Consider the following 26,141-nt stretch of genomic DNA (forward strand, 5'->3'; position numbering starts at 1 on the left):
ATTACGTAGCTAACCACCACTTAGTAAATACATTTGATTGTTCATCATGAAATCATTTGTTTTATGACGTCATTAATATATAATATACATTTTATTTGCCAAAGTGCGGCTAGTTCTTAACACAGGGACTTGATAATTTTTACAGTCCATGTGTATTTGAACCTTCTCTGGTGTAATTCGGGGTTTAATTTTAACACAATTTAAATCTAGCACCCCCCCCCCCCCCCCTCTCCCCCCTCCCAAAAAAAACAAACAAAACAAAACATCCAACAACTTATGTCTAAGTAGGTCACACAGATGTTGGGTCAATATCACGTGATTTGATGGATAGGCTTAAGTAGGTAACGTAGGTGTCAGGTGGGAGGTCAATGGTGCGGTCAAATGTTGGTCAGATTGGGGTTAAAAGACACCTTTATTACTGATAATCACGTGACTTTTACATAATCCCTGTCATAGCGACAGCTTTTTACCTCGACTGAATTTTAAGATATGGATTATATCTAACAGTGTCTTGAGTAATACCAAATATATTTCACGACTGGGGCTATTATTTTGATATTCATCATGAGTGCGTTGCACAAGTGAAAAATATCAAAATGTTAGTCACACGAGGGAAATATATTTGGTATTACTAAAGATATTGTCGAATATTCTGTTTATTATATATTTTTGTTTTACATTTTGTCGTTTGTAAGCAGTGCTTTGATTGGTCAAATCAGAAAAAGTGATTTTTCCAGTTGTGAAATATATCAGAAAAAAAGTGATATTTTTCACTAGTGAAATTTTCTATATTTCATTGGTAAAAATGAAATGAAATCTATGTTTACATAAACCGAAAATTATACTGCACATACATCCTAATGACGTCAGCATGTAATACTGCCACGTAATCACAGTCACAAGCACAATAACAAACGTGTAAATAATTTACAAATCCCGAATGACTGGAGGGATTTCACTGCGATATATATTTTTTTGTATTATGCACCCATATATAGGCAATGTTCAAAGACGATGACATGTTAAACACTACACCGCTTAATTTAAATCTAATCACAGAAAAACAAACTAGAAATATCGATTTTAACTATCTTCAAAGATTCACGTAAGCGTCGCGCGCGTAGGTGATGATTTGTAAATTGACATTTTATATTTTGCTTTTACAAAAATAATCGACATTGCGGGAAACCGATTTACGAGTTTGTCACGAATTTAAGCCTACTTGACAAAACGCTGCATAGACAACCCACGCGGGAGATTATTATCGTGTCGGGAGAGCGGCTATCCCACCAATATCGGAGGCGAGGACGCACGGGGACAACTTGCAATATCAATGCCACCTTCCAATCATTACTCGCATGCCGAAACGCTTTTTAACAGGGAAAAAATGCAGGGTAACATTTTCAAATGGATAGTGATTTAGTGGCATGCCGTGTTTTGAGGAAAAGTGTGGATAGACGATCTCAGAAGAAAAGAAAATATTGATATAAAACGTCTTTATGGATTTGAAGTGAAAAACCGAAAAACTGAATGGTCCTCAATGGGATTTGGAAATGTCTATTTTTCCTGATAGACATGACATATTGGCGGTATTTGTACAGTATCTTTGCCGGTTCAACGCATGCCCCCTCCTTACCGAGACTTCAAACCATCTCTACATAAAGCAAACATGCAGCATACTGTTACACATGTTGTTGTTGACGACGACGACGACGACGACGATGATGATGATGATGATGATGATGATGATGATGATGATGATGATTAATGTTAATGTCGAGGTTTTTTTTCGATTGTTTAGTAAGAATAAATGAGTCTTTCATGCCAAACTCGCTCTCGCGGAGTTTGTACATCAACTTCAAAAACAAATAAGGTTCAACAAGCAATCCATATGGTTGTATAACAGAATAAAATATTTAAAGAAAAACAAACCATATTAATTGCATCAAAAGACAAGATTTTAGCAAATTTCAATAAAAGTTCATTGAGATACAGTATATTGAAAATGAATAAAATGCATCATATGTTTGCCTTTTCTCATTCAGGAAGTTGTGCTAAAGATACAGAGTGTTAATGCTTAAGAGGAGACAGTGGGAAATAAAAACATATAAAAAATGTCAAATTAAGGTAGGAAGGTGTAGTAGTCCCATAATTTAATAAATTTCATATTTTTCGAGATGTAATCTCAAAAGAAATACAATAATATGTTTCTATTCTGAACCGTGCAACTATTTACATGATTTCAAAAGTGACAATCATGTTTCAGCTGTGTTACCTATTATACTTTCTTTCTAGAGGCTGCAAGGTGGTCTCTGCCTGCAGAATGAAAGGTTTTCTAGTGTGACTCGATGAACTGCCTTTATAACAATCATTTGCGACCTCTATCCTAACCTTCTTTTCAATACACTTTATATTATGCATCTTTGTGTCCCCTATATACTCAAACTGATAAAGGACCATGGTTGTTGTGTGGACGCCAAGCCCAAAAGAAGGAGAGAACCAACGACTCACTAGTTCAAAGAGAACACCATAAAATGATACCCAAAACTGGAAAATTTAATGATACCTAAAGATTAACTAGTTATTGTCAGCAGGAATGAACGCTACATCAAGGAGATATTTTAACAATGTAAATTGGTTAAATGACTAATTAGAACCAAATTTTCAAGTTCGATTTATTCTAACATTAACTTGCAAGGTAATTAAGTATTTCAAAATTTTATTATCAGTTTAAATTCCTGTTCAAACTTAATTTGATAATTGAATAAATGGCTTTGATTGAAATAGGTCAATGTGCTTTGAATTAACTACGGTTTTTGCAGAACTTTTGTAGTGAAATAGAACAAATGGGGTATCGTACATGTAAGTACACAAGGACGAAATACGGAACCAATCTTCCACGGAAAGACGTCACAAGGAAGCAGGGCCCTAGAGAATGAGGCGGTTTCGTCTGTGTCATACACAAACGAGACAATGAAAGACCGATTTGAAATACCTCCGCCACAACAAGATCTTAAATATGTTTTTTGTTTGCTCTCTTGGTGTCTTACCGGTTGCAAATGGCCATATTGTTTGCTTGGGGCTTTGCATCTTCCCAATATATATCGCTTTGTGAGGACTGTACTCTTTAATTAATTTATAGGTCATCCAAAGATGTAGTTACAGAACGTAAAGATGCATTTACGGAATGCAACAATCCATTAACGTAATAATGTATTTACAGAATGTTAATATGCATTTACGTAAAGATGCATTTACAGAAGGCTAAGATGCATTAACGTAAAGTTGTATTTACAGAATGTTAAGATGCATTTACGTAAAGATGCATTTACAGAATGCTAAGATGCATTTACGTAAAGTTGTATTTACAGAATGTTAATATGCATTTACGTAAAGATGTATTTACATAACGTTAATATACATTTACGTAAAGTTACGTTTACAGAATACTAAGATGCATTTATGAAAAGACGTATTGATATAATGCTTAGATACATTTACGTTAAGATGCATTGCGGAACATGAAAAAACAACATCAACGCAAAACCCCAGGCAAGACAACTTGTGCCGCATGTGGTGCTAATCGAGGTATCCTCTGTTGAGTTTTCAACAAATCGGTCACAAATAACCTAGAACATCGAGAGGCAGTCCTAACTATTGTAGACATACAGTTCTCCTGGGGAAAATCGAGCCCAAATAACGAATATAACATTCTGCAAAGAAGACAAACGTCTCGCAGGAAAACCTGTCTGAGTTGTTTATTGCACAAAAAGGACGCATTGACATAAAGAACTTTGATGTTTAGAGCTGACTTTTAGAGAAGTACTACAACGATGTTCTGTTGTGTGGTAAGTGGGTACAGGAATGGTATAATGATGAAAGTAAATTCTATGGCAATGCTTTCTATCTTTTCTTTTTTTTCTTTATTTGGTAAAAGGGTTGGGTCATAGTGGCTTTAACATAGTGTTAGAAACGGTCTCTGTTACTCAGCTGATGGAGTGGGTCAGTGTGGCTTGTACATAGTGTTAGATACAGTCTCTGTCACTCAGCTGATGGAGTGGGTCAGTGTGACTTGTACATAGTGTTAGATACGGTCTCTGTCACTCAGCTGATGGAGTGGGTCAGTGTGGCTTGTACAGAGTGTTAGATAAGTCTCTGTCACTCAGCTGATGGAGTGGGTCAGTGTGACTTGTACATAGTGTTAGATACAGTCTCTATCACTCAGCTGATGGAGGGGGTCAGTGTGACTTGTACATAGTGTTAGATACAGTCTCTGTCACTCAGATGACGGAGTGGGTCAGGGTAGCTTGTACCTAGTGTTAAGCATTGTTTCTGTCACTCAGCGTACGGAGCCTACTTCTCTGGCTCAGGAGGTAGAGCCACGGGTTATCACTCGGAAAACCCGGGTTCGATTCCTGTCGGGTTTCCCCGGTTGAACACATTACCATCAAGCAAGGGAAGATAAAATTGTCGATGAAAGAAAACAAAGGAAGAAAGTAGGTTTATATAGAAAGATCGGAAAGGAAATGAGGCGATTTATCTTTGTAAATTACAAACCGGCAGTAAGTTTTTACCATACATATGTTTGAATGCGAAAGTAATAGCAAATAAATCTATCGTGAAAGACATTCCAAGTGCAAAATTCAATACCCATAGTATCTTACCCTGATGGTCAATATTTGTATAAGTGATGGTTGGCTGTTTCATTTGGTTTGGTTTGTTTTTGTTTAAAGTCCTATTAACAGCCAGGGTCATTTAAGGACGTGCCAGATTTTGCAAGTGGAGGAAAGCCGGAGTACCCGAAGAAAACCCACCGGCCTATGGTCAATACCAGGCAACTGTCGCACGTAGGTTTCGACCTCGCAACCTGGTGGCGGAGGGCTAGTGATAAAGTGTTGGGACACCTTAACCACTCGGCCACCGCGATCCCAGGCTGTTTCATCATTGTGGGTATAAAGAGACATATACCATCATCCACTACTGGTATTTAAGTAAGTGTAACAGAACAACTAAAAGTCATTGATATTGTCTTTTCATTCCTGACAGACCCTTGTCACATAAATAAAAATCAACAACGCTAATGATGTAATATATAGCCATAAACCAATCCTATATCGTTATTTCATTAAACGGGACTTCGGCGTAAAAGATTGTATGATTTCCTTGTTGTTATTAGGAGGTTCTGAAGCCTCTGTATTGATTTTGTCTGTACAGTTGACTTGTTTACGCGAACAAACGAGACAATATATCAGAGAAGAGGAATTAATGATTGTCCACAGAACCACATTGAATGATTGCATCATATGAACGTAATTATCAATTTCTAACAATCTTGTAGTCATAAAATAGCAGGACCAATTACTATTTGTTTAATACATTCTGTAATTGCGGATCACGTTCAAGGACATTCTGACAAAAAACAGCTTCATTTTAAGTTCGATTTCTTCATCGTTGTCAATTGGAATCAAAAGCATTTGGAATTCAAGATAACAATGTAATACAAAACTGTTATCTAACTCAGCTCTGATTATTACATTTTAAATCACATTCCCCCTGTGTAGTGGCAATGCAGATAATGCATTGTAAGATTAAGGCTAAAACTGTTGAACAGATTGGTCATTTGTTTGTGCTTAACGGCCCCTGCAAATAAAACCATTTGACCAAAAATAAGATAAGTTCAAAACAGAAATAAAATTATAGCACTATTTTATTTCCTTATGTTGTGTATAAATTCCTTATTTACATTTATTTGTTTATTTATTCATTTTTATCAAACAAGTACTTATCTATATTTATATTTCAATAAATCATTCAAGAACCATTTTAGTCCCTTGCAACTTACCAATAAGTATGGAAATGCTGCTCTGAATACAAAATTTTGTCTTCACCTTTAAAGTGAATAACATAATATTGACGGAAATTTCTAGTCTAAGTCAAATTACATCCTCTCACTACTGTGTGATGAAAGCATTGGTACCGCTCCTAACAACGACGTTGCCATTTTTTGCATTTAAGAAATAATTTAAAGAATAACAATACTTTGATAATTGATTGGTTCATTTGTATACGATACATTATTGGGTAGATATTATTGTGTATATATTTCATATGAATTTCGGTATTCAAAATATCTTATTTCAAATCCTCAGGTAGGTTAGGTAATACGATAAAAACGTAGCAATATATTCGATATATTTGTCATATTCAAAGAACATACCGAGTCAAAACAAAATAAAGGCCATTCTACATTCGAGTGTTGGTGTCTTTTTGACACCCGGCCTTAAATGAGTAAGGCTGTTGCAAGGATGTTAAACCTCGAAACAAAAGGAAATATTCGAGTTTAGGAGCACATGCAAATTTATCGTCAAATCCCATTGCTGTTGCTTTAACAAAATGTATGTAGCATGTCATAGCATAACCAAACGTACGAAAGCATGTCCCACAAACACAATAAAACAATATTATACATGTGGAATATTTAGATTTAAACACAAAAATGATATCAACGATCACGTCAACTTCACTTGCAAGGAAAAATAACCACCTATAAACAAGACATATAGACCAAGCCATGGCAATGGTCTCGAGAGAGAATGAAAAGTACAGCTTAATCAGTTACGGTTCGACGACTTGCTGGGATTATCGATTTATTTTCTTTTTTGGATATTTTCAGTGCGAATAAAATAAACTCAAAATCAGGCAAACGTTGCTTGAAATTACTTTACACAATGGAAAACCGAGCCTTGCATGGCCTACTGTGGAGTGGATGAAATAGTTACCCCTAGTTGGACAGAAACTAACATCATTAACAGTGCAAATTAGATTGTCAATTTTGTGGAATGTAATCCTGTACAAATGTTAGAAATGTCACCCTGATGTTCGTTTCATTCTCCGCAAAACAAACCGCCAGTGTAGAACCGTTTCCCACGCTGGCTTAATTTCCCGAAAAAAGTCCGAATTTCATTTGTCCTTGTGTTTTTACAATCAATTATTTTTTTCTGGAAAAAAAATATTTGTCACGAGTTACTCATTGTTATTGAAGAACTGAGAAAATGGAGGCTGGTCGGCAAGCCATGCTACATAGTGGAGAGAGTTTTTCAACTTTTTACTTGAAATGATGATCAAGCTATATAGTTCAGGTTATGTTAAAATGAAAACAAAACAATTATAATAATAAAAAAAAACCTAAAAGATAACAAACAAAAACAAAAAACATCCCTCCCCAACCCCCATCCCAACCATTCAACCCCCCCCCCCCCCCCCCCCCCCAGAAAAAATCATGTAAGTCTATTTTTACATACTTATATACTATGTTCAAAATCATAGCCGCAACATTTACTATTTTCCCTTGAATTTTAAGTTATTTTAAAGCAAAATTAGTCAATGACCATGTAAGGGCATAGGAGGATGGCTTCCACCAATGTTTTAGTGCTGTCTTGCTGAACTGTAATACCTGAATGCACTGGTACTGTACTGATATCGGACTAATCAGCCCTTACCGTAAAAATGTAATTGTAGTTTATATTACGAAATAGAAAAATCCTCTTTATATGCATTCAAAAATATTTAAAAGGCATTTAAAATGCAACAGAAATCAACACATCACAGATGATCTAGATCTGAGACGCATAAAATGTTTCCCTTAATCATACTGCAAAGGAAATAAGTTCGATGATGCCTTCTTTCAAGGAGACAGATCTGTTTATTGTTTCATTGACAAAACAATGCTGATTTAAGAGAGTTAATTTCATTCGAAGAAATTTCTTTCAGCTGATTTTCGTAACGAGCCGTGTTAATTATTTATTAGGGTGAAAATTATCTGCTGCCACCGATAAATTACACGGGCTCTTAATCCTTCCTTCCTGTCTGTCTTCCCTTTTTGTGCTTTGTTTTTCCTCTTTCGGTGACTATACACCGGACTTCACATGGCTCTGGTTGATGCTTTTAATGCACGTCAAGAGTGACAAAATTGAAGGACATATCATCCGTTTGTTATAAAGGACTTAACTCAAAGCGGTTGTTAAAAGCATCCAACATGATCTCGTAGGGAATAAAACATAGTTTTATTATGTTTTATTCATTGATTTTGAATTCAACGTTTTCATGAATATCCCTTCATCGGAGGCTGATATAATCTTTTCACCGCACTGGTGGCGAGACAGGGGATCTCACCTGAAGGGGGAAGATTCCTAATTTGCCAAATACGTGGCTTGCCGAGTGTTTGACAGCTTAAGAATCTTACTCTGAGCGTGCGATCCTCCTGTCTCACTTCTAAGAGGCTGCTTTATTTTTTTCTCTTACCCTGTTAACGTTTTTATGTATATTCATTAAATATCAATGTAACATCAATACAATACAATGTCGACGTGACGTCATTATATTGTTGCCGCGACGTCTTCCAGTTGTTGTGAACGGTGAAGAGCATATGTAGCTTTCTTAACCCAATGATGAATTTAATATAATCTTTCACCCCCTTGAGGCTTGCCGAGTGTATGGCAGCTTAACGTTACGTTGGGTAACAATGTCGTAAATAATGACGTCGACAATTTCGACGCACATTTATACGGAACATTGTAGATGGCGGGATGAAAAATGTTCATAAAAAGCAAGTATGCGAGAAAAATAATCTACCATGGGCCTGTTTCCGCGAACAAGGATATCTCAAGCTTCGTGTAAGAGTTTTGCTGCCAGCACTTGTCAAACCTCGTACTGACTGGCCATACTCTTACACTCAGGTTGAGATAACAGACCCATGTAAGAGTATATTATTCTATATGATATATACAGCTATGTGATATAATATTTATCTTTTTAATCTGTGCACAGACCAGAATTCGCTATATGGCGCCTACCCCATACGACAACAGGTACTGGGGAAAACACCAGGAAGAGTATTGGTTTTAAGAAGAGTGTCAACATATGTTCTAGGTGGGCGATAATGCGGAGATAATATGATGTAATATTTGCATTACAGCAATAAATCGAGAGAAACTGACACCAATCAGTTCTCGGTGTGTCTATCACTGAAGTAGAAACTCCATATTAGGACACCACTCGGCTACCTGGTTCAGTGTCAATGTGTGCTATCCATATTATCACAATTCGACCGTCAAACCACAAACAAAACACACCATTCAATATTATTATGAACCTGCAATATAAACGTTATTCCCATGAAATAGGTGACTATATCAATAACAGCGATTAAACACTTCCGCATTTCATCAAAGCACTAAATTTGATGATACAATTTTTTTTTTTTTGCAATAATAAAGTTGTTTTCTTTGGGATGGCTGTCAAATGTCAAGTTAGAAATATTGCTGATATTTCTTTAAATTTGATAGAAAAGACCTTGTCTGTACTAGCTTTTGTCACTTTAAATGCTTTGTCTATTGTTTCGGTGTCCTTCAATTGTCATTTTTTGTTAATTTGTTTTTTCAAGCCGACACATCACTTTAATTTTTATTTCTTTTTATATTGGTTTGCATTTTCAATAAATTGTTATTGGCATCTTATGCCATATTGTATTTTAAATAAAGTTGTTTTATATCCAGGAAACACGCAAAAGATATTTTTGACACTCCGCATATAAAGTTTTCTATGCAAGGCCTTGCAACAGAAGGCCTTGCAACAGTAGGCCGAGTGCAAATGATCTATTCAGGAATGTACTTGCAATGTGTCATTTCCAAATGTGGTTGATGTAAACATTGTATGGTCACAAAACATGAAGAACTGATAATACAACAAGTATTTATCGCTAAACTGCCCATTCTATACAATAAAAATAAAAAAGACATGTAATATCGATAAAGTAGGGCTTTATAGAATGCCACAGGATATTGGCACCTTTCTGCAATATTGAGTTTTAGATACAGCAAATAGCGCAAAAAAAAAAAAAAAAAAAAATTAAAATAAATAACTGCACCCTACTTCAGTGATGTTAAGGCGTTTACGTTTGGAAAAAGGAGACAGATACTTTTCTCTTAATTCCCATGGTGATCTCATGATTGCCAGGGATATGATGAATCGACCTCACATGTGGTAGGGAAAGTCAGCTGGCACGCGCTATGACGCCGCTCACAATAGCGTAACGTCATCATTTTATGTAGCGTAACAACGTCAAAATGTGAGAAAACGTCATCAGTTTCAACTGACATTTCCACGTGGCTAAATGAAAAAGACTCACAACAACTTACAACTTGTTATTTTTATATATGCAGTTTATGAAATAAAAAAAAATCAAACATTGGCTTATTCCGAAGACAGTGATATCTCGACCTTCGGGTGAGAGTTTGGCTGGTCAGTACTCGGAAAGCCTCGTGTCGGCCAGTCAAGCTTTTACACTTTGGTTGAGATATCCCTCTCCGCAAACCAAGGCTCATGTAAGATCATTTTGATCTCATGATAGGTAGGAAAATGTCAAAATGTGGACCGGGAGGTGCAAATAAACTATATTTCATAATTCTATTGCTGTTTTTCAAACAAATGGCATGCCGGTTAAGGTAAATCTCGAGGACTGAAATACACTACCAATGTCTACCACCTCTAAAATTCCAAGAGGATTTCGCAATAAACACGAAATATATAAGCTTCCAAAACAGATGAAAGCTTTGAAACAATAAAACAAAAAATTAATTAAGATGCATCAATTCTGATATGTTATTTAGAGACTCACAAATAACCATTAGGAAGCAGTTTTTCCATTTAAAAAAAAACCCAGCCCGGATATAAGTGTGTTCTATCTTTCTGAACTAAATTATTTTACTGGCAATAAATACCCAAGTTAACACGACATGCTGGTTTCTCTAGCCCCCAAGTCATGGCCTTTTGATAAAATGGTCAATATTGGCTTAACAATAAATCTCATATGCGCTATAACACATTGATCAGTTATGCTGAAAATTAATTGAATACGCATTGTTTATATGTAAACGAAGGTTAAAATAGAAAAAAAATGCACCAACATTTCGGTAAAAGTACGCTAGACCCTGTATGGTATTTAGCGTCCTCACAACTACCACTGAGGGCTATTTTATTTTGTGATTCTGCCGGTTTGATGACCGATAAACAACGGTGAACAATGTTATTAAAACACGTTCTACACCATAAAGAAGGAACGTCCCCATGATTTTGTTAACAACACAATTAATTGCTAGTATTTGAATACAATGTACTGACATTTATAGAATCCGAATTTTATTCTTCATGGATGACATTTAAGAGAGGAAGTTTGCCCATGGTGTTATTTCTCAGACGGGCGTAGAGTGGGGGTTGAACTAACCTCCTACGTTAATCAATTTGATGATTTTCTGATGTTAATCAATATAGAATCTTCAATGAGTTTTATTCATTTTTTTATATTTCATATGAGATTTTATGAAATGAAATTTTTATTTTTGCGACCTTTGAGACAAATTTCATCAAACCTTATATGAAACAGAAACAAGTAACAATGCTTTTTATCACATAACTCAGAAAGTAATTTTTACAGATTTTCAAATCAAACTGCGAAGGGTTTGATCAAATTGTGACATCCATTTTGATGTGCCATTCACAATTGTTGACGTCACTGTTCGTATTATGACATTACAATGGATTTCTGACTGGACAACCAATCAGACATGCTTCGGGTATATTGCATCAGAGACATAGACAATAGTATTACACAGGTAAATTCACTGCAGGTTACCCCCCCCCCTCCCCTCCCCTCCAAAAACAACAAAGCAAAAAAAAAAATTCTCCTAAAAATACTCCTCCTCCAGTAAAGATTACCGCCCAAAAATATCCAACATAATAATGACTATTTTTATTTTTAGTTTATCAAAAAATGTATACATATCAATATTTAAAACATTTAGATAGAGATTTCAGATTTTTTTTTTACATTTCTGTAAGATAATGATCAGTGGATTCAAATCAAAAGTGCTCTAGAGCAAAATGCTATTCGAAAGGAAGAACGAAATATAAAGAAAGCATATATGAAATCACAATACAATAAAAACAATGATATATATCATCCTTTGTCTTGACTATGAGCAAAATAATAATATACCATTTATCTAATGCGTTTCCTTACTTCGGTTTAACGTCACAATCATAAGATGTCTATATTTAAACCCCTTTATTATAAAGCATTATAATGTCAATCCAACCGATATAGCTTCCATTATAGAAAACAGCTATTCATTACAACTTATAAAGTGCCTTGTCTATGATATATTCGTTTCCAGGAAGCTATTGTTCTCAGACATCATTCATAAACAAAACAAATATATAAAAAGTTCAAATGTTATGTACCTTTCTTGTAATATAAAAGTGAATGATGGATCTGTTACAGCATGTGCTTTATATGAAGACCAAATTTGGTAAAAGACGATTTAGCTTAACCACGATACATTTGATTTCATAAATCTACATCTTCAACCATAGACATTCATTATATTTCCATTCTGCTTTTAGGTCTCTACTTTGAATTTATATGAAACGAATTTCAATATCTGATAGAACGATTTTATTATACGAATTTCGTACGAATATATCGTTAAACAGACAATGCATTGCTGATCCCGAGTGTGGTTTATCGTAGTAGTAAAGAGCGTCTTGATGGATTATATGTGTGACTGACCCTCATTGACACGGGACCACCAGTATATGTCCCAGGTCATTACCCCTATTGTGTTCTCAATTACACTTGTGTACGCCTTCAGATGAAGGGCAACAATACAATGATTCCTTGGGATAAGACATTACAGAAGCAAATATAAACCTACAATAATGTTTGACAATATTCCACCTCCCATTCTTAGACAGTAGAAGTAGAGGCATTTTTATTCGGTCAATAGGATTTTTGATTAAGAATCCATTACTATACCGGTCTTTAGTAATACAGTAGATGGTACCATTCAATATTTGGCTAGAATTAGTAGCTTTGAGTAGGAACTTACTATGACCTAGTTTTTTCAGAATAGCTAAAGATACAAGCAACAGACTTAGAGAATATATACACGTGCTTTTCACGATCATCAAACACGAGTCATAAGCTATATGTTTGTCACGTGCTGTATTAAAAGGAATATAAACATGATCAAATATAGACAGTTTATGAACAAACTTATTTCACTACAATTTATTGCCTATACTTATAGCTCCCCAAATACAAAAATAATCCCAAATAACTAACATATTAAAACAAATATGTATTAAAGGCACCAACAGAAGATGAAACGCACGAGGTTGACCTAATAAAGGTCAACCGATGAAAATTAAAAGTACTACACACAAAAAAAGATAAATTTCTGAACAATATATTGTTGGTTATGAATAGAATGAAAAGAATAATAATGAAAAAAAATGAAAGCGACCCTCCCGTAAATTAGGCAGACCTCCATTTATATATCCTATTGTAAGTATTTTGTGGTGCTTCTTGTGCATACATGACAATGCAATTGCAAAAACGGTTTTATTATTCATTTAGAAAAGTGATTAGAAGATATCCGATCCAATGTTTTGTTTCTCACATGAAATCTATGCACACAGATGATGGTGCCTCAAGGGCCATACTATAGTATAATCTTACTGAAATAACACACTAAAATGCAGAAGCAAGGATGTATTGTTTTTAAACTTCTGTCTAATCTTATTTGTACATACAATGTGTTTAAATCAAAAACAGGGTCATAATACCGACCACTGACCAATGTGGCAAAGTTCTTACCATCTTAATTTCATTCCGAAAGCTGAAATTCAAGCAGATAAGATTCGGTACCGAGATAGAAACGATGAACCCGGGAGGCAAGCAAAAACATCGATAATGTAGTTGGTTTCCTATCTTATCAACTGATTACTTTGCCAATGCTTCCGGCAATATATTCACAACAAACGAGTTTGATGATCAAACATATTTCATATCCTCAAGATCCATTTTATAGGGGTTGTCATATTATACGGTAGTGTGTTGGATATGTTGGTTTTTTTGCTAGCTTTAGAGATTATCAATAACTATAAAGTCATTAACCGACAGTCCACGGAACCTCGTACAGGGCTAGCCTACAAACAAAAACGCTCTTAATTCCAAATAAAGTATTTAAATACACACTATGTTGCCAGCTTGGAACGTACTTCATATTTTACATGAAAATCTCGTTATTCAAGAAGTGTATCACAATCATTTGTTTTTCTTAATGTTGATTACACTCCATGATAAACAGGGTAGGGACAAGTTTAACGAACGGAATGCCAAGACGATTCGTTCCACATGGTTTACTAATATCCCAGCAAAGATGATGTTTTCTGACAACCGGAAATTATGGACCTACAACATCGTTCCGGAATGACTACGGCCGTCCGAGTCGGTGATTTAGTCGATAACGTTGTCTTCCTGTTTATGAGATTAATTGGTTCAGGTTTTACAGACCATGTATGTAAATCAGACATAAGTCAATTTTATATCCTGTTAATAACGGTGGAATATCGGATTCTATCATCGTTCGGTATGATTTATAGCTATTGAAGGTTGGCCAAGTGAAACAAGTGGTTGAAGACCGAGTACAATTAAAAGACGAACGATGAGCGAGGGTTGCCGGGTCGATATGGCTACGGTTTGAGTTACCGAATGGTCGATTACCCCTGTCTATGTTCATAGCTGAAAGTACATAAAACAACCCTAATAACATGACAGTTGTCCGAAAATGGTATTTTCTATAAAATTTAAGTCCAATCTTGAGATGACATTGTACCATACTTAAGAATAGTATGATATATCAAACCATCTAGTGATTCATATTTAAAAAAAAAAAAATGGTATTTCCTCGAAAATTTAAGTCCAATCTTGAGATGACAATCAAATATACTTAAGAATCTTTTGAGATCTCAAACCATCTAGTGATTTATTTATAAAAACAACAAACCGTTACCAAGGGAACCTAATAAGTTGTATATCAGTTAAACTTTAAGGCTGTTACATTTTACTTAGTATATAAGCATTTGTACTTATCTTGAAGATGGATTTGTTTGTTTATGTATACACGTATACTTTTTTTAATACAGTGTATTTTTTTTTTCTTTTCAAAATTTCATATCTATCTGGAGGAGGAAGTACACTTCAGATTTAATTGTGTTTTTCCCTCACTCAATACCCGGTATGTCGTTTAATCTTGCTTCACTATAAAAGTGAAATATTCAAATTCTAACCAGGTAAATCTTAATGAATTTCGAACTAAAGATTACGTACATGTATACACACTATACGGACCGACACGACAATAACGTTGACTACACGAAATCCGAAACGAGCAGGCCGACTCCATGCTGGAGGCGATTTAAGAGTTCCGATGATTCCATAACGCCAGTATGTAATTGATTGTCATAGACAGTTGAGGTAGTATTTAACGAAACAAAGTACACACACTAGAGGCGATCACAGCTAAACCTGCCACATATTGACACCAGGCCTGAACAGTAGGTTAAATGTAAACCAAATCTGACGTCACATTATTCAAAATGGCGACATGACTTTTTTTCCACTTCGATTTTTCGAATATCGATCAAAGGGCATTTGCCTGTATGCGAGTCTCTGTTTCATTGTTTTCAAATAGTCCTTAAAATGGAAGAGGATCCGAAGTCGTAAAAGGCAAATATGGATTACTTTGGGAAAAACCCGTATATAACATGCGGATAGCAGACATATTGGAGACAAGGTTAGGACATAGATCATTCTGGGGAAGAAGACGGGATATGTTGGGGGGATCCAACAGGTCTATTTCGATAGAAATGAATGTAAAACTATCACATTAAGACGTTTTACAATTAAATTTTTCTTGAGATGAATATTTTTAATTCTAGCTAATTTGTCAGTCGGCAGTGTCCAATATGTAATTTTTTTAAAACAGGCTTTACAGATATTTTCTGGACAATGTTACCCCTATACCTATGCCGAGAACTGGATGGTAGACGAGTGGCACATTAAAACGAAATGATACCGATCCTACACTGGGTTTTAATATCCAAACCGCAAAGGAAAATTACGTCTGTCTTTAAGTCGTATGTTTAACCGTGATTTATTTGAACATTTAGTAATAAAAAGTTCCCGCTATTCACTATGATATAGCCTACTTGTGACTTTACGTTTGATATCTACAGTGCATTTTCTAGTTGAGCGATCTGGACCAAATATATATGATTTAACAGTCTGTTATTGAAGTTTACAAGAACACTGAACCGGTGATGATGTGATGACAATACAGCATTATCGATTTGTGATATCGGTAGACGTACTAGATCAAAGACAACGTCATCCAGTCGTCCTAATCGGTGCACGCCTTTGCTGCTAACAATACTTAGTCGCAGTCCACTAAAATGAAACTGTATTTGAATCCTGGCGATAGGTTGCTATACTGAAGACCCCTTCTACATCTCGCTTATAACCACTGCTACATCTTCTTCATAGGATAGTTGTCATGTTCCCCCTCATCGCCATTTGAACACTCTGAATCTTAGTTTCTTTCTGAATTCGTTGAATATACTTTCTTTATGAATACATTTTCTCTTTCTTTCTTGATACACCTTCTTTCTGATTGCACTTTATTTCTTATTTCTATCTGAAGATATTTCTGTCTGAATACGTTTTCATTATAAAAAACTTTTCGTTCTGAATATACTTTTACCTCTGAGTATCTGAATATGCTTGATTTCTGATTTCTTTCTGAATTTATTTCTTTATTATTTCTTTCAGAATACATTTCTTTCAGAATACATTTCTTTCTGAATACACTTTTTTTCTGAATACTCTTTCTGTCTGATTTCTTTCTGAATACATTTTTATTTTGCTTTGATTTCCTCAATACATGTCGGTCTACACACTTGTCTTACCATGACCATAGTTGTTACGAAAACGCCAACCAGCCGGAAGAAAGATAGAAAATAATATCTGCGTTCATTTGTTGAATTGATAAGAACAATCTTTAATTAATGAAATATATTGTGTATAGAAACAAGTATGCGTTGTATTATTTATTAGCTGGAAAGTCAACAAAAATCTTTCTAGACCCTTTACATGTTGTAGGCTATTTTCGCGAACATTTGCGAAATACATATGCATTGAAAAACAGGAACGTTGGCAAACAGTCTTAAGTGAGTCATTGGACCTTTAGGACAGTATGCCAAAACCTGGCACGTCCTTAAATGACCATGGCTGTTAATGGGACGTTAAACAAAAACAAATCAAAACAAAACAAGGACAGTATGCGATCTGCGGTCTAATAAAAATGGATCCGTCTAAAATTCCCTGAAGCATAATTGAAGAAGTGCTGAAAAAATAATTTGAAGCTTAGATGGCATTAGATAACATTTTATACATGTATAACCTAATTCCTTAATAGTGAACTCGTCCAAAGAACTGCCCCATGAGTTTAAATTTCTGTATAAGAGCTTTACTAGATATATTATAGAAAAAATATACTGTTAATGTAATTTAAGTTATTAGTGGACACGAACATATTATTTGTTATCTTTACCTACACTTGGGATTGACACATATATACAAAAATGACATCACTGATTAAAATTTCCTTTCATAGAACCTGTGTAGCTATTTAAAGAACATCATATGCTTTTCAAGTACTATTTTCTTTTGTTGATAGAAAATTTAATTCCGAATGTTGTAATAGGTTTGACGAAGAAGTTTTCAGGGCATGCTGACGTTGTTGAACATTTCCTATATTGGGCCACATGTCTAAATTTGCGAAGTACTATAAATGCATTAACAGCTGTTTTCAAAAGCTTTTATGCAACATTATAAAATGAAAACACAAACCTTTCGTATTCTAATGCTTTTAATGTGAGTTATAAGAGTACGGGGGACCGCACCCCTTGGCGTTTAGTCCAGAGGAGCATGGATAATCCAATTATTTCGGGGCGGGAATATTGCAGCACCAGCCTTCGAATAATGCCGTTCACTAGGATTACCATCTCTTGAAGTTCGGCAAAACCTGACTGACTTAATAGACTTTCAAATTATAATCGACGAAATTGGTATTTTTGGTTCACAGACAGGTTATAATAGAGAGAGAGAGATAGTAATGAAATTTTTACATGCAGGGTATTGGGGCTGGGCGATGCGATGATGGCAGCCGCTCTAACCTGGGACTGTATTTCGAAAATTCTCTCGATCAGCCCAAGATTATGTTTTTTATGTTTAAACTAACTTCTTGGTTCCACGACTTACCTATTTCAAATCTTGAATCATATTTCTAATGCGACGGCTTGTTGAAATCCCGGAGAAGAATTAATCTACTTTGTCCCGACAGGTCTGTACCGTCCTGGGAGACTTATCCGGCCTGGATTATATTATCCGCTTTATTTTTGTGATATACATGTAGGAGAAACCCAAAATGTTGATTCCTGTAATAATGTGTCTATATCGGCACCCATTCCTAATGACATAAAGTAATTAAAGAGTGTATCGAATAAATATGGTTTTAAGCAGATATACACCACTATGATAAATAAAAGTCAGTAAGGTTGTTGGGATTGTAGGATTGTTCATTTGGTGTTTTTGTGAGAAATATTAGAACCGAAAGGGACATTTAAAAATGTTTTGAGTTTTAAGTTTCATAAGCATTTAGGATCATATGAAAACTTTGTCCGCGGTTTATTGCCTTTTTTGGCGTTTTATACTACAATGCAATATTCTGCAATAACACATAACTATGTTTCGTAATTCTTTTTCTCCTATATACCAATATAACAATACCAGATCTTTCCACACAAAAAAAAAAAAAAAAAAAAAATCAACTGGTATTGTTTACATTGCGTTGGTTGAGAGGCGTATTGGCAACGCACACATATTTCTCCGAGACGTGAAAACGGTATGGGGTCACCTGCACGACTACTTGGATATTTTCCAGGTATTTCGATTTCCATCCACATTAAGTCTCCATGCGAGTTCCCTTCTAGGCCAATAGGAATAATTGATATACATTGTAGCACCATTGTAAACAGTATAACATTTAAAATGTACATTTGTTAAAAATTACTGTCGCGTTCACTACACAGTAAGCAAGAGTACAAATGCATATGTCACGTGAGAGATTTAGCTGCCGGCTAAATATTGACTTAATAAAATACCGCCCTTATACTTATTTCGACACGCTATAATTGTATTGCCGGCATACAGATATAATTGTTTTGTAAAAGAAAGAAGGGAGGAAGGCTTCCGTAAAACCCATGTACTTCAGTGACACATATAATATAGGTAGCTGGGAGAATATATATTAAGACAGTTTTATTTATCGCTGGTATATATCCCTTAACAAACTTATATATATATATATATCCAGACTATTGGTTTCTAAGGTCGTTCCTTAAGCTGATGTTGAAATACCGATTGGTTACCCAAGAGAGAGAGAGAGAGAGAGAGAGAGAGAGAGAGAGAGAGAGAGAGAGAGAGAGAGAGTACCTACCATTTGGGAAGGGTTGTCATAACTGAGTTAAAGGCGGTGTGATAACTTGTTGACAGGCATTGTTATACTCGAGAGGGCTTTATATATCTGCTGCGGACAGTCATATAGATTTACTGTCTTAATTGTCACACACGTTTAGGTCAGCTGTGATGTCCATGGATTGGACTAATGGACTCTTATTGTCCGTGAACATGCGGTCAAGACATATAGCTCAAGTATTAGTTTGACAAATAGGACAAATACCGAGCATTGCCACTCATAAGAAATTTTGTTAAATTAAGTCAGAGGCTTGGCCTATTTCTCAAGACGATGTCAAGGAAAAACTTAAGTAAACGTTAAACCAGAAACTTGCCATTTTTTAATTTTGAATTAACCCGTATAAAATCGAGTGAAGTTTTCAAATTAAAGATATTTTCAAATATTTGAAATATTTTTGATATTTTGTCGGTGTTTCACTTAAAAAAAATCAAACCAGTATTAACTCTATCACAGTTCCTCTATTGCTAAGCTCATTTGATTTGTGTGTCAACTGCGAAAGGTAGAAGGAGCCAGCCAGCATAGATGAGGTAATTTTTCAACTAGCACATGGTAGACAGAGAATGTGGAACAGATCCAAAGAATGGAGGTCAAGGCAAAAAGGGGCATATCGTTGCTGCACGTACTTTGTTATACGTAATTCAGGAGAATGAAAACACCACGGGGAATATATATAGGACATCTTCGTGACATGACTCTCATCTAGCCGTGCCAATGGATTGCACAATTGCAATTGATATAAACAGAGCGTAGGAAGAAATGCAAGTTATCTTCTCAATGTTCGAATTAAGAGTTGATAATGAAATAAACATATTTCCAATTACAGTCGACTTTAATCCGACCTAATACGATTATTTAAGGATTATTGTGCATTACGAGGAATGGTGCCAACATTGGAGCATGTCAAGTCTCTTTGGACTGGATATAATGTGATAATACGTCACTGCTGGACATGTTCCGCCCAGCAGGTACTCAGTACCTGGTGAATACAGATACTTCAAAGGTCAGGACCATGTACACTATTCCGGGTCGAATGTACTTTTTGTCAATTCCTTTGAAACCCTCTCACTGTAAACATTTGTGAAAATATATTTTTTCAATTTTCACATTTTTCACAATTTTTTAAAACAATTGTTTTGCACGTTTGTAAGCGCGTGATTGGTTATTCTGTTGGAGAAACCCACGTATGATGCTAAACGTATTCATCAGGGGTTTTAAACACAATTGCGTAGGTGGCTAGATAGTAGGCGAATGCGTTACCATTACGCAAATCGGTCAGTCATGCATGGACCTTACCATGGAGCTGGCTATCATTGAAAACATCAGAGCTTGAAAGTCAATATTTGTATGTATAACAGCCTTCTTTGAAAAAAATAAGGAATATAATACCTATATGCCAACGAAAATCGATAAAAAGATAGCAGAATATGAATTTAATAAATTTTCCTGAGACTCTTGAGAAGTATAAGGCGAATAAGACCAGATGTACAGAAGACTATATCATCTGCTGCTTTGTACTTTAGCGATGACACCCACTATGCAAATCTAGTTCAAATTACGGTTTTGTCATATCCCCAAAATGATATCGATAGTTGTGTCAGTAACCAATAGGCACATCGACAAATGTCAAAAACAAAAGAATTATTCGAAAGACGTTGAGTTAAGTATTTTAAGTCTTATGAGCTTCCTGTCTACAGAGGAATGTAAAGATAACTATCTTACCTGAAGTTTCGTCATACCCCCACCATTGTTCCCATCGGTCGTCTATATCTGTAACACAACAACAATGGAAGTAAAGATCAAACAGTTCAAAACAATTCATCGTCGACTTTGGCCTCAAATGACAAAGTAACGCTACACAGATGAATACAAGTGTAGCATTGCATAGTGAAATAAAATGAAGCATGCTTGTGAATTATTTAATTTGCCTGTCAAGTAATCTTCATATTACAGGGCTGCAAACTATGTTTGTCGTGATCCAATAATATTTCTTCAATGGCCTTTTAAAATTGAAACGGCCTTGAAGCACGCTATCAAATTTTAAGGTGCATTCGGTACAAGGAGTTAATTGACTTCCAGAAACTCCCCAGGTATTTAGTTTTGAAACCGGAGGATTTCTACGTAGCGAATACGTCACTTGAGATCAATGTTAATTAAGGTTGATATACAGTGCTTACAAATGTAACATGCTAGACTTAAGCCGTGTGGCAATGTTAATGAACAAAAAGGATAAAGTTAAAAAAAAAACGTTATGGGAAAAGGTTTTCGAAATTGAAAATGTATGAACGGTTGAGAATGGGAATCATATTAGCATCATAATACTTTTTGGATAATTAGCGGAAGTGAATCGTTTTAATACCGTCACAAATTGAGTTTTACTAGCGTCTCTGAACGGGTTTGTTTTTGTATTGTGTACGGCACATCAATTATCCAGGTCATTCGGGGACAAATAATGCCGAACTAATACATTTATATAACGCATACATCAAATCAAAACTGAAAGTTTAAAGGTAACAGGTTTGTTTGTGACGAAAAGGGGACATGATTCGGTGAGTTATATGTACGTCAAAACATAGAACATACCAAAAGGAGACAATGTTTGCTGTAGATATAGCCTTCATATCGCAAGAATGTACCATTAACTTTGTAATAGTCGCAAGGCTATTTTTACAGACCATTTTGCTATTTCACATTTCAATTTCATACATTTGTAAATCAACACTGTATTTTCAATGAGAAAGAGCATGAGAGCTTTAAAGCTTTGTTGATTTTTTTAACAGCTTAGGTTTTGTGCCAGATCGAGATTCAGAGGCTCTTAAAAAGCACTGTAGGGAGGTCATATGGTAAGAGTTTTCATAAGAGTATAATAGAAAAGTAGAAGTAATCATAGGAGTTTATTGATTTGTTAAAGTGTTTAATATGGCTGGAGTGTGGTATGTAATGACTACATTTTTTTTATATTTTTTCTTCTGACAATATCAAATAGGAAAACGTAAGCTGCCGCACCGAGGAAATGCACGGCTTCCAGGAGGCCCAATGACATAAAAACAACACCATCAACGTTATCTAAGCAACACAACACCTTACATAAAATAGATGTCTCGTCAATGTAGTTCTTACTCGTCAACGTATTCGAAGATTTGTTAGACCGCTCGACTGGCCGCCATGTTTATATTTGTATGGCGTGCGTGTAAGAGTGTTTTGGGAAGTCATGTCCTCGCCTTTGGTGTCACACTGCAGCGTCCTGATTGCTTCCCCGAGACACTTATGTAGTATATGTCCCCAGAGAGGCCATGACAAACAGTCTAGTGTATGTGACCTAACGAGAACAGGACACGAGATGGAACTTTTGAGTTGTATATCTTCACCGAACAATCATCAAAGTGGAACAAGGTAATATTGCTGAGGTGTAAGTATAACACTCAAAGGAAATACGTGTTCTCTACTTGTCATTATTTATTCATGACCTACAAAGCTTTGCTATCAACAGGGATACAAATATTTAGGAAACAGCATGAAAATCCGCGAATCGGAAGTTGGTTTTCGGGAAGCGAAATACCTTTATGAAGAGTAATTGTTATTATCTCAGCAAACGGAATTTTCGTCATTACGTATGTAACCGAATAAACCAATCAGAATACCCGGATAGCCTACATGAACTTGAAAAAAGCTACGGATGATGTCATCAAATATCCCATGACGCTGATTATTCAACACACATAATTTGTTTGTTTTCACACGCAAAAACATATCTTATTTTCCACATGCCAATGTAAAATTGAAAACACACAGATATTGTTGGTTTTGCGAACATAATAATTTGTTGTATAAAAATGCAAACAATTACACAAACGTTTACTTGTGGACACAAATTCGCGACATTAAAACTTTATTTTAACATTTTACACAAAAAATTAAATTTAGATACACATACCTTTGATATTATGCATATTTTTTTTCTTTGTAAATGCAACGTTCAGTCCGCCATAAATATGTACAGCGAATGAAGGTTTGTGAAATTCGGCGTAATCATTATTTATATGTATTACAATTATTTTGTTTCTTTGGCACAAACAGTGTGAATGATACAGACCTATGTATTATGTCCTGACTTTTTACTTACCTAGCACAAACATAAAGACGTATCTCATGCTTATTTTAAAAATACTATCTTCAAATAAAAAAAAGATGATTTGTTTGTTATTTAATGATTCAATGTTCGCTACTTACAAGGTCATGTTGAGCTATGAACACACAAAGTGGTCGTTTGTTCGATATATTTAGGCCTCATGCTTCAATTAAAGAGGTCCTGCAGGTGACATCGCATGTTGATGACAAGAACACCCCTAGGTATATCAACAAGAATCGAACACGCATGACTTCATGTAACACAATGAAATAGAATATTTCTAAATGAAGTCCTGATGTCGACCATAACACGTTCTCATGGTCTTCATCAACATGAATCTCTCGAAACCTTGTGTTGTTCATTTCACAGTCAGTAGCTGACATCTGTCACGGAAATCGCGATAATGTGAACATGGAATTGGTAACGTGTCTCAACTGATTACGTTATAAATAAGAATCGGGGTAAGTGGCTGATGTTAAATTTAGAATGGCTTGGCAGAGCCGCCCAGGACAACTATGTGAAAATAAAACACAATACACATATGCATTGTAAATAGTAAAATTCAACATACATGAAATCAATGTGACTCTCAACATTTAATTTGATAGTTATTTAGTATAAATTGAAAATTATTGCAAAATATTTAAAACACAAAACCAAAAAAAAAAAAAAAACCCGAAAAGAATTTTATGTGAGAACACGGTACACTCTCGCTTCACATCGGCATCGAATACATGAAATATGATATTTATAACATAAACCTGAAAAATCTATTATTTTATTTTATAGCAATTTGTTAATGAAATTTATAATTCTGATGTATTATTTTAAGTTAATTGCAAATAGTACAAAGTCATTGCAAATAACAACTCTGTTCAGCTGAGTCAGCATATGGAAATAATGCATTAAGTTGAAAAAGTGGGTGTGACCTAGGCCAAGAACTTCCAACAACACAAAAGACATAAACATTTCTTCAACACGATATTCGACTCCTAGCAAACTGTTATTGATTAACATATGTCGTCATGGATGATAAAAACAAAATTCGAAAGATCAAAGGCGTGAGCATAAAAGGCCATAAAGTATCTGTGTTTCAGTGATTCTAAATTACACCACCTGAGCATTTCCTCTGAGGTTAATAGCTTCGAGGTGTCTTCCACGTTTGATTTTAATGACTATTAGCCAGCCCTTAATTTGAGGTAGGTACCCTTAGTAAACCCTAATTTTAGGAACAAAGCTTAATTTACCAGTTGTAAACTACTTTAAACATGTTTTGTAGGAATGAAAGGTGTTACCATGAAACGAATAAAAACGCAATAGGGAAACACAACATCCACGCACGGGCACCGTCGATCTGTGGGTGTATCTTGGTGCTTAGGTAAGAATTAATGGCAAGAAGAACATCTGCGATGACGATAAACTGATGTCAAGAAAATCATAGAATATTGTATATCAAATAAAGTTGATTTATTGCCCAACCCGCCATCTCCGATGAATACGGATCAGATGTGCTGGTACTCCACATTGGCACACTAAATCTGTTATAAACCGGAGTTACATCGTAACTCATGGTAATTGCAAAAATCTTTACAATATTTAATATTTTTATTAAAAATATTGACACTGACATATGTGTCAGGGTGATATCAAGGCGAGTGATTAGGGTATACTAGCATAAGAAAATAAGACCCACACATAAAGAAAGTGAAACCCCAAGATACCAAACGCGACAATGGAGAAAGCAGATGGGATGGAATTGTTATAGAGGACATAAAAGAACAATATGAGATACAGGTGTTTCAATATTAGTCAACATAAGTCTGTCGCCATTTTACTTAACAAACGATTAGATTTCATCATAACTTTTTTGCAGTGATAAACATATGATTTGCTTTTACTACGTGTAACGCATGATTACTGAATTTAAATCACTGTCTCCGCTTGGAATCGAACCCGGGACCTCTGGCTTCCTAGTCTTTTGCTCAACCGATCGAGCTAAAGAGAAGATCTCTCTAGCCGAGCGGTATATTGTGGCTAGTATTTACCAGGGTTACATACTCCCCCTCCATGAAAGAACTCGTCCTCGAGTTTCCAGATGTTATATAGCGATGTTTTCGCAAGAAACGCTAAGTATAATTTCCGAGTCCTTGAATGGGCGCGAAAGGAACATAGCGCATGATTAGCTAAACTTAAATCACTGCCTCTGCTAGGGATCGAACCCGGGACCTCTGGCTTAGTAGTCTTATGCTCAACCTATCGAGCTAAAGAGAAGATCTCTCTAGCCGAGCGGTAAATGGCGGCTAATATTTACCAGGATTAACAACCTTGCAGCAGTCATGGCCACAAAAAAGTGTTTTGTTTGTTGAGGAATAGAGACTTACAAATTCGTACCGCTATCCGTAGGGGCTGCGATAGCTCAGTCAGTTAGAGCGCTGGCCACGTAACCTTAGGTGAAGATCCGAGGTGCGTTGAGGAATAGAGGCTTACAAATTCGTACCGCTATCCGAGGTGCGTGGTTC

The 26,141-nt window shown here is 35.5% G+C and overlaps 1 protein-coding gene across 1 annotated transcript in view; it reads right to left on the minus strand.

Moving 5' to 3' along the window:
* LOC117329807 (carbonic anhydrase-related protein 10-like) overlaps positions 1-26,141 on the minus strand; it is a 94,242-nt gene that overhangs the window by 24,880 nt on the left and 43,221 nt on the right. The window contains exon 2 of the mRNA XM_033887959.1: positions 21,216-21,263. Coding sequence (XP_033743850.1) covers positions 21,216-21,263 — 48 coding nt within the window. The remainder of the gene's footprint in view (positions 1-21,215; positions 21,264-26,141) is intronic.

This window comes from Pecten maximus, chromosome 6, assembly GCF_902652985.1.
Source record: "Pecten maximus chromosome 6, xPecMax1.1, whole genome shotgun sequence".
Taxonomy (NCBI): domain Eukaryota; kingdom Metazoa; phylum Mollusca; class Bivalvia; order Pectinida; family Pectinidae; genus Pecten; species Pecten maximus.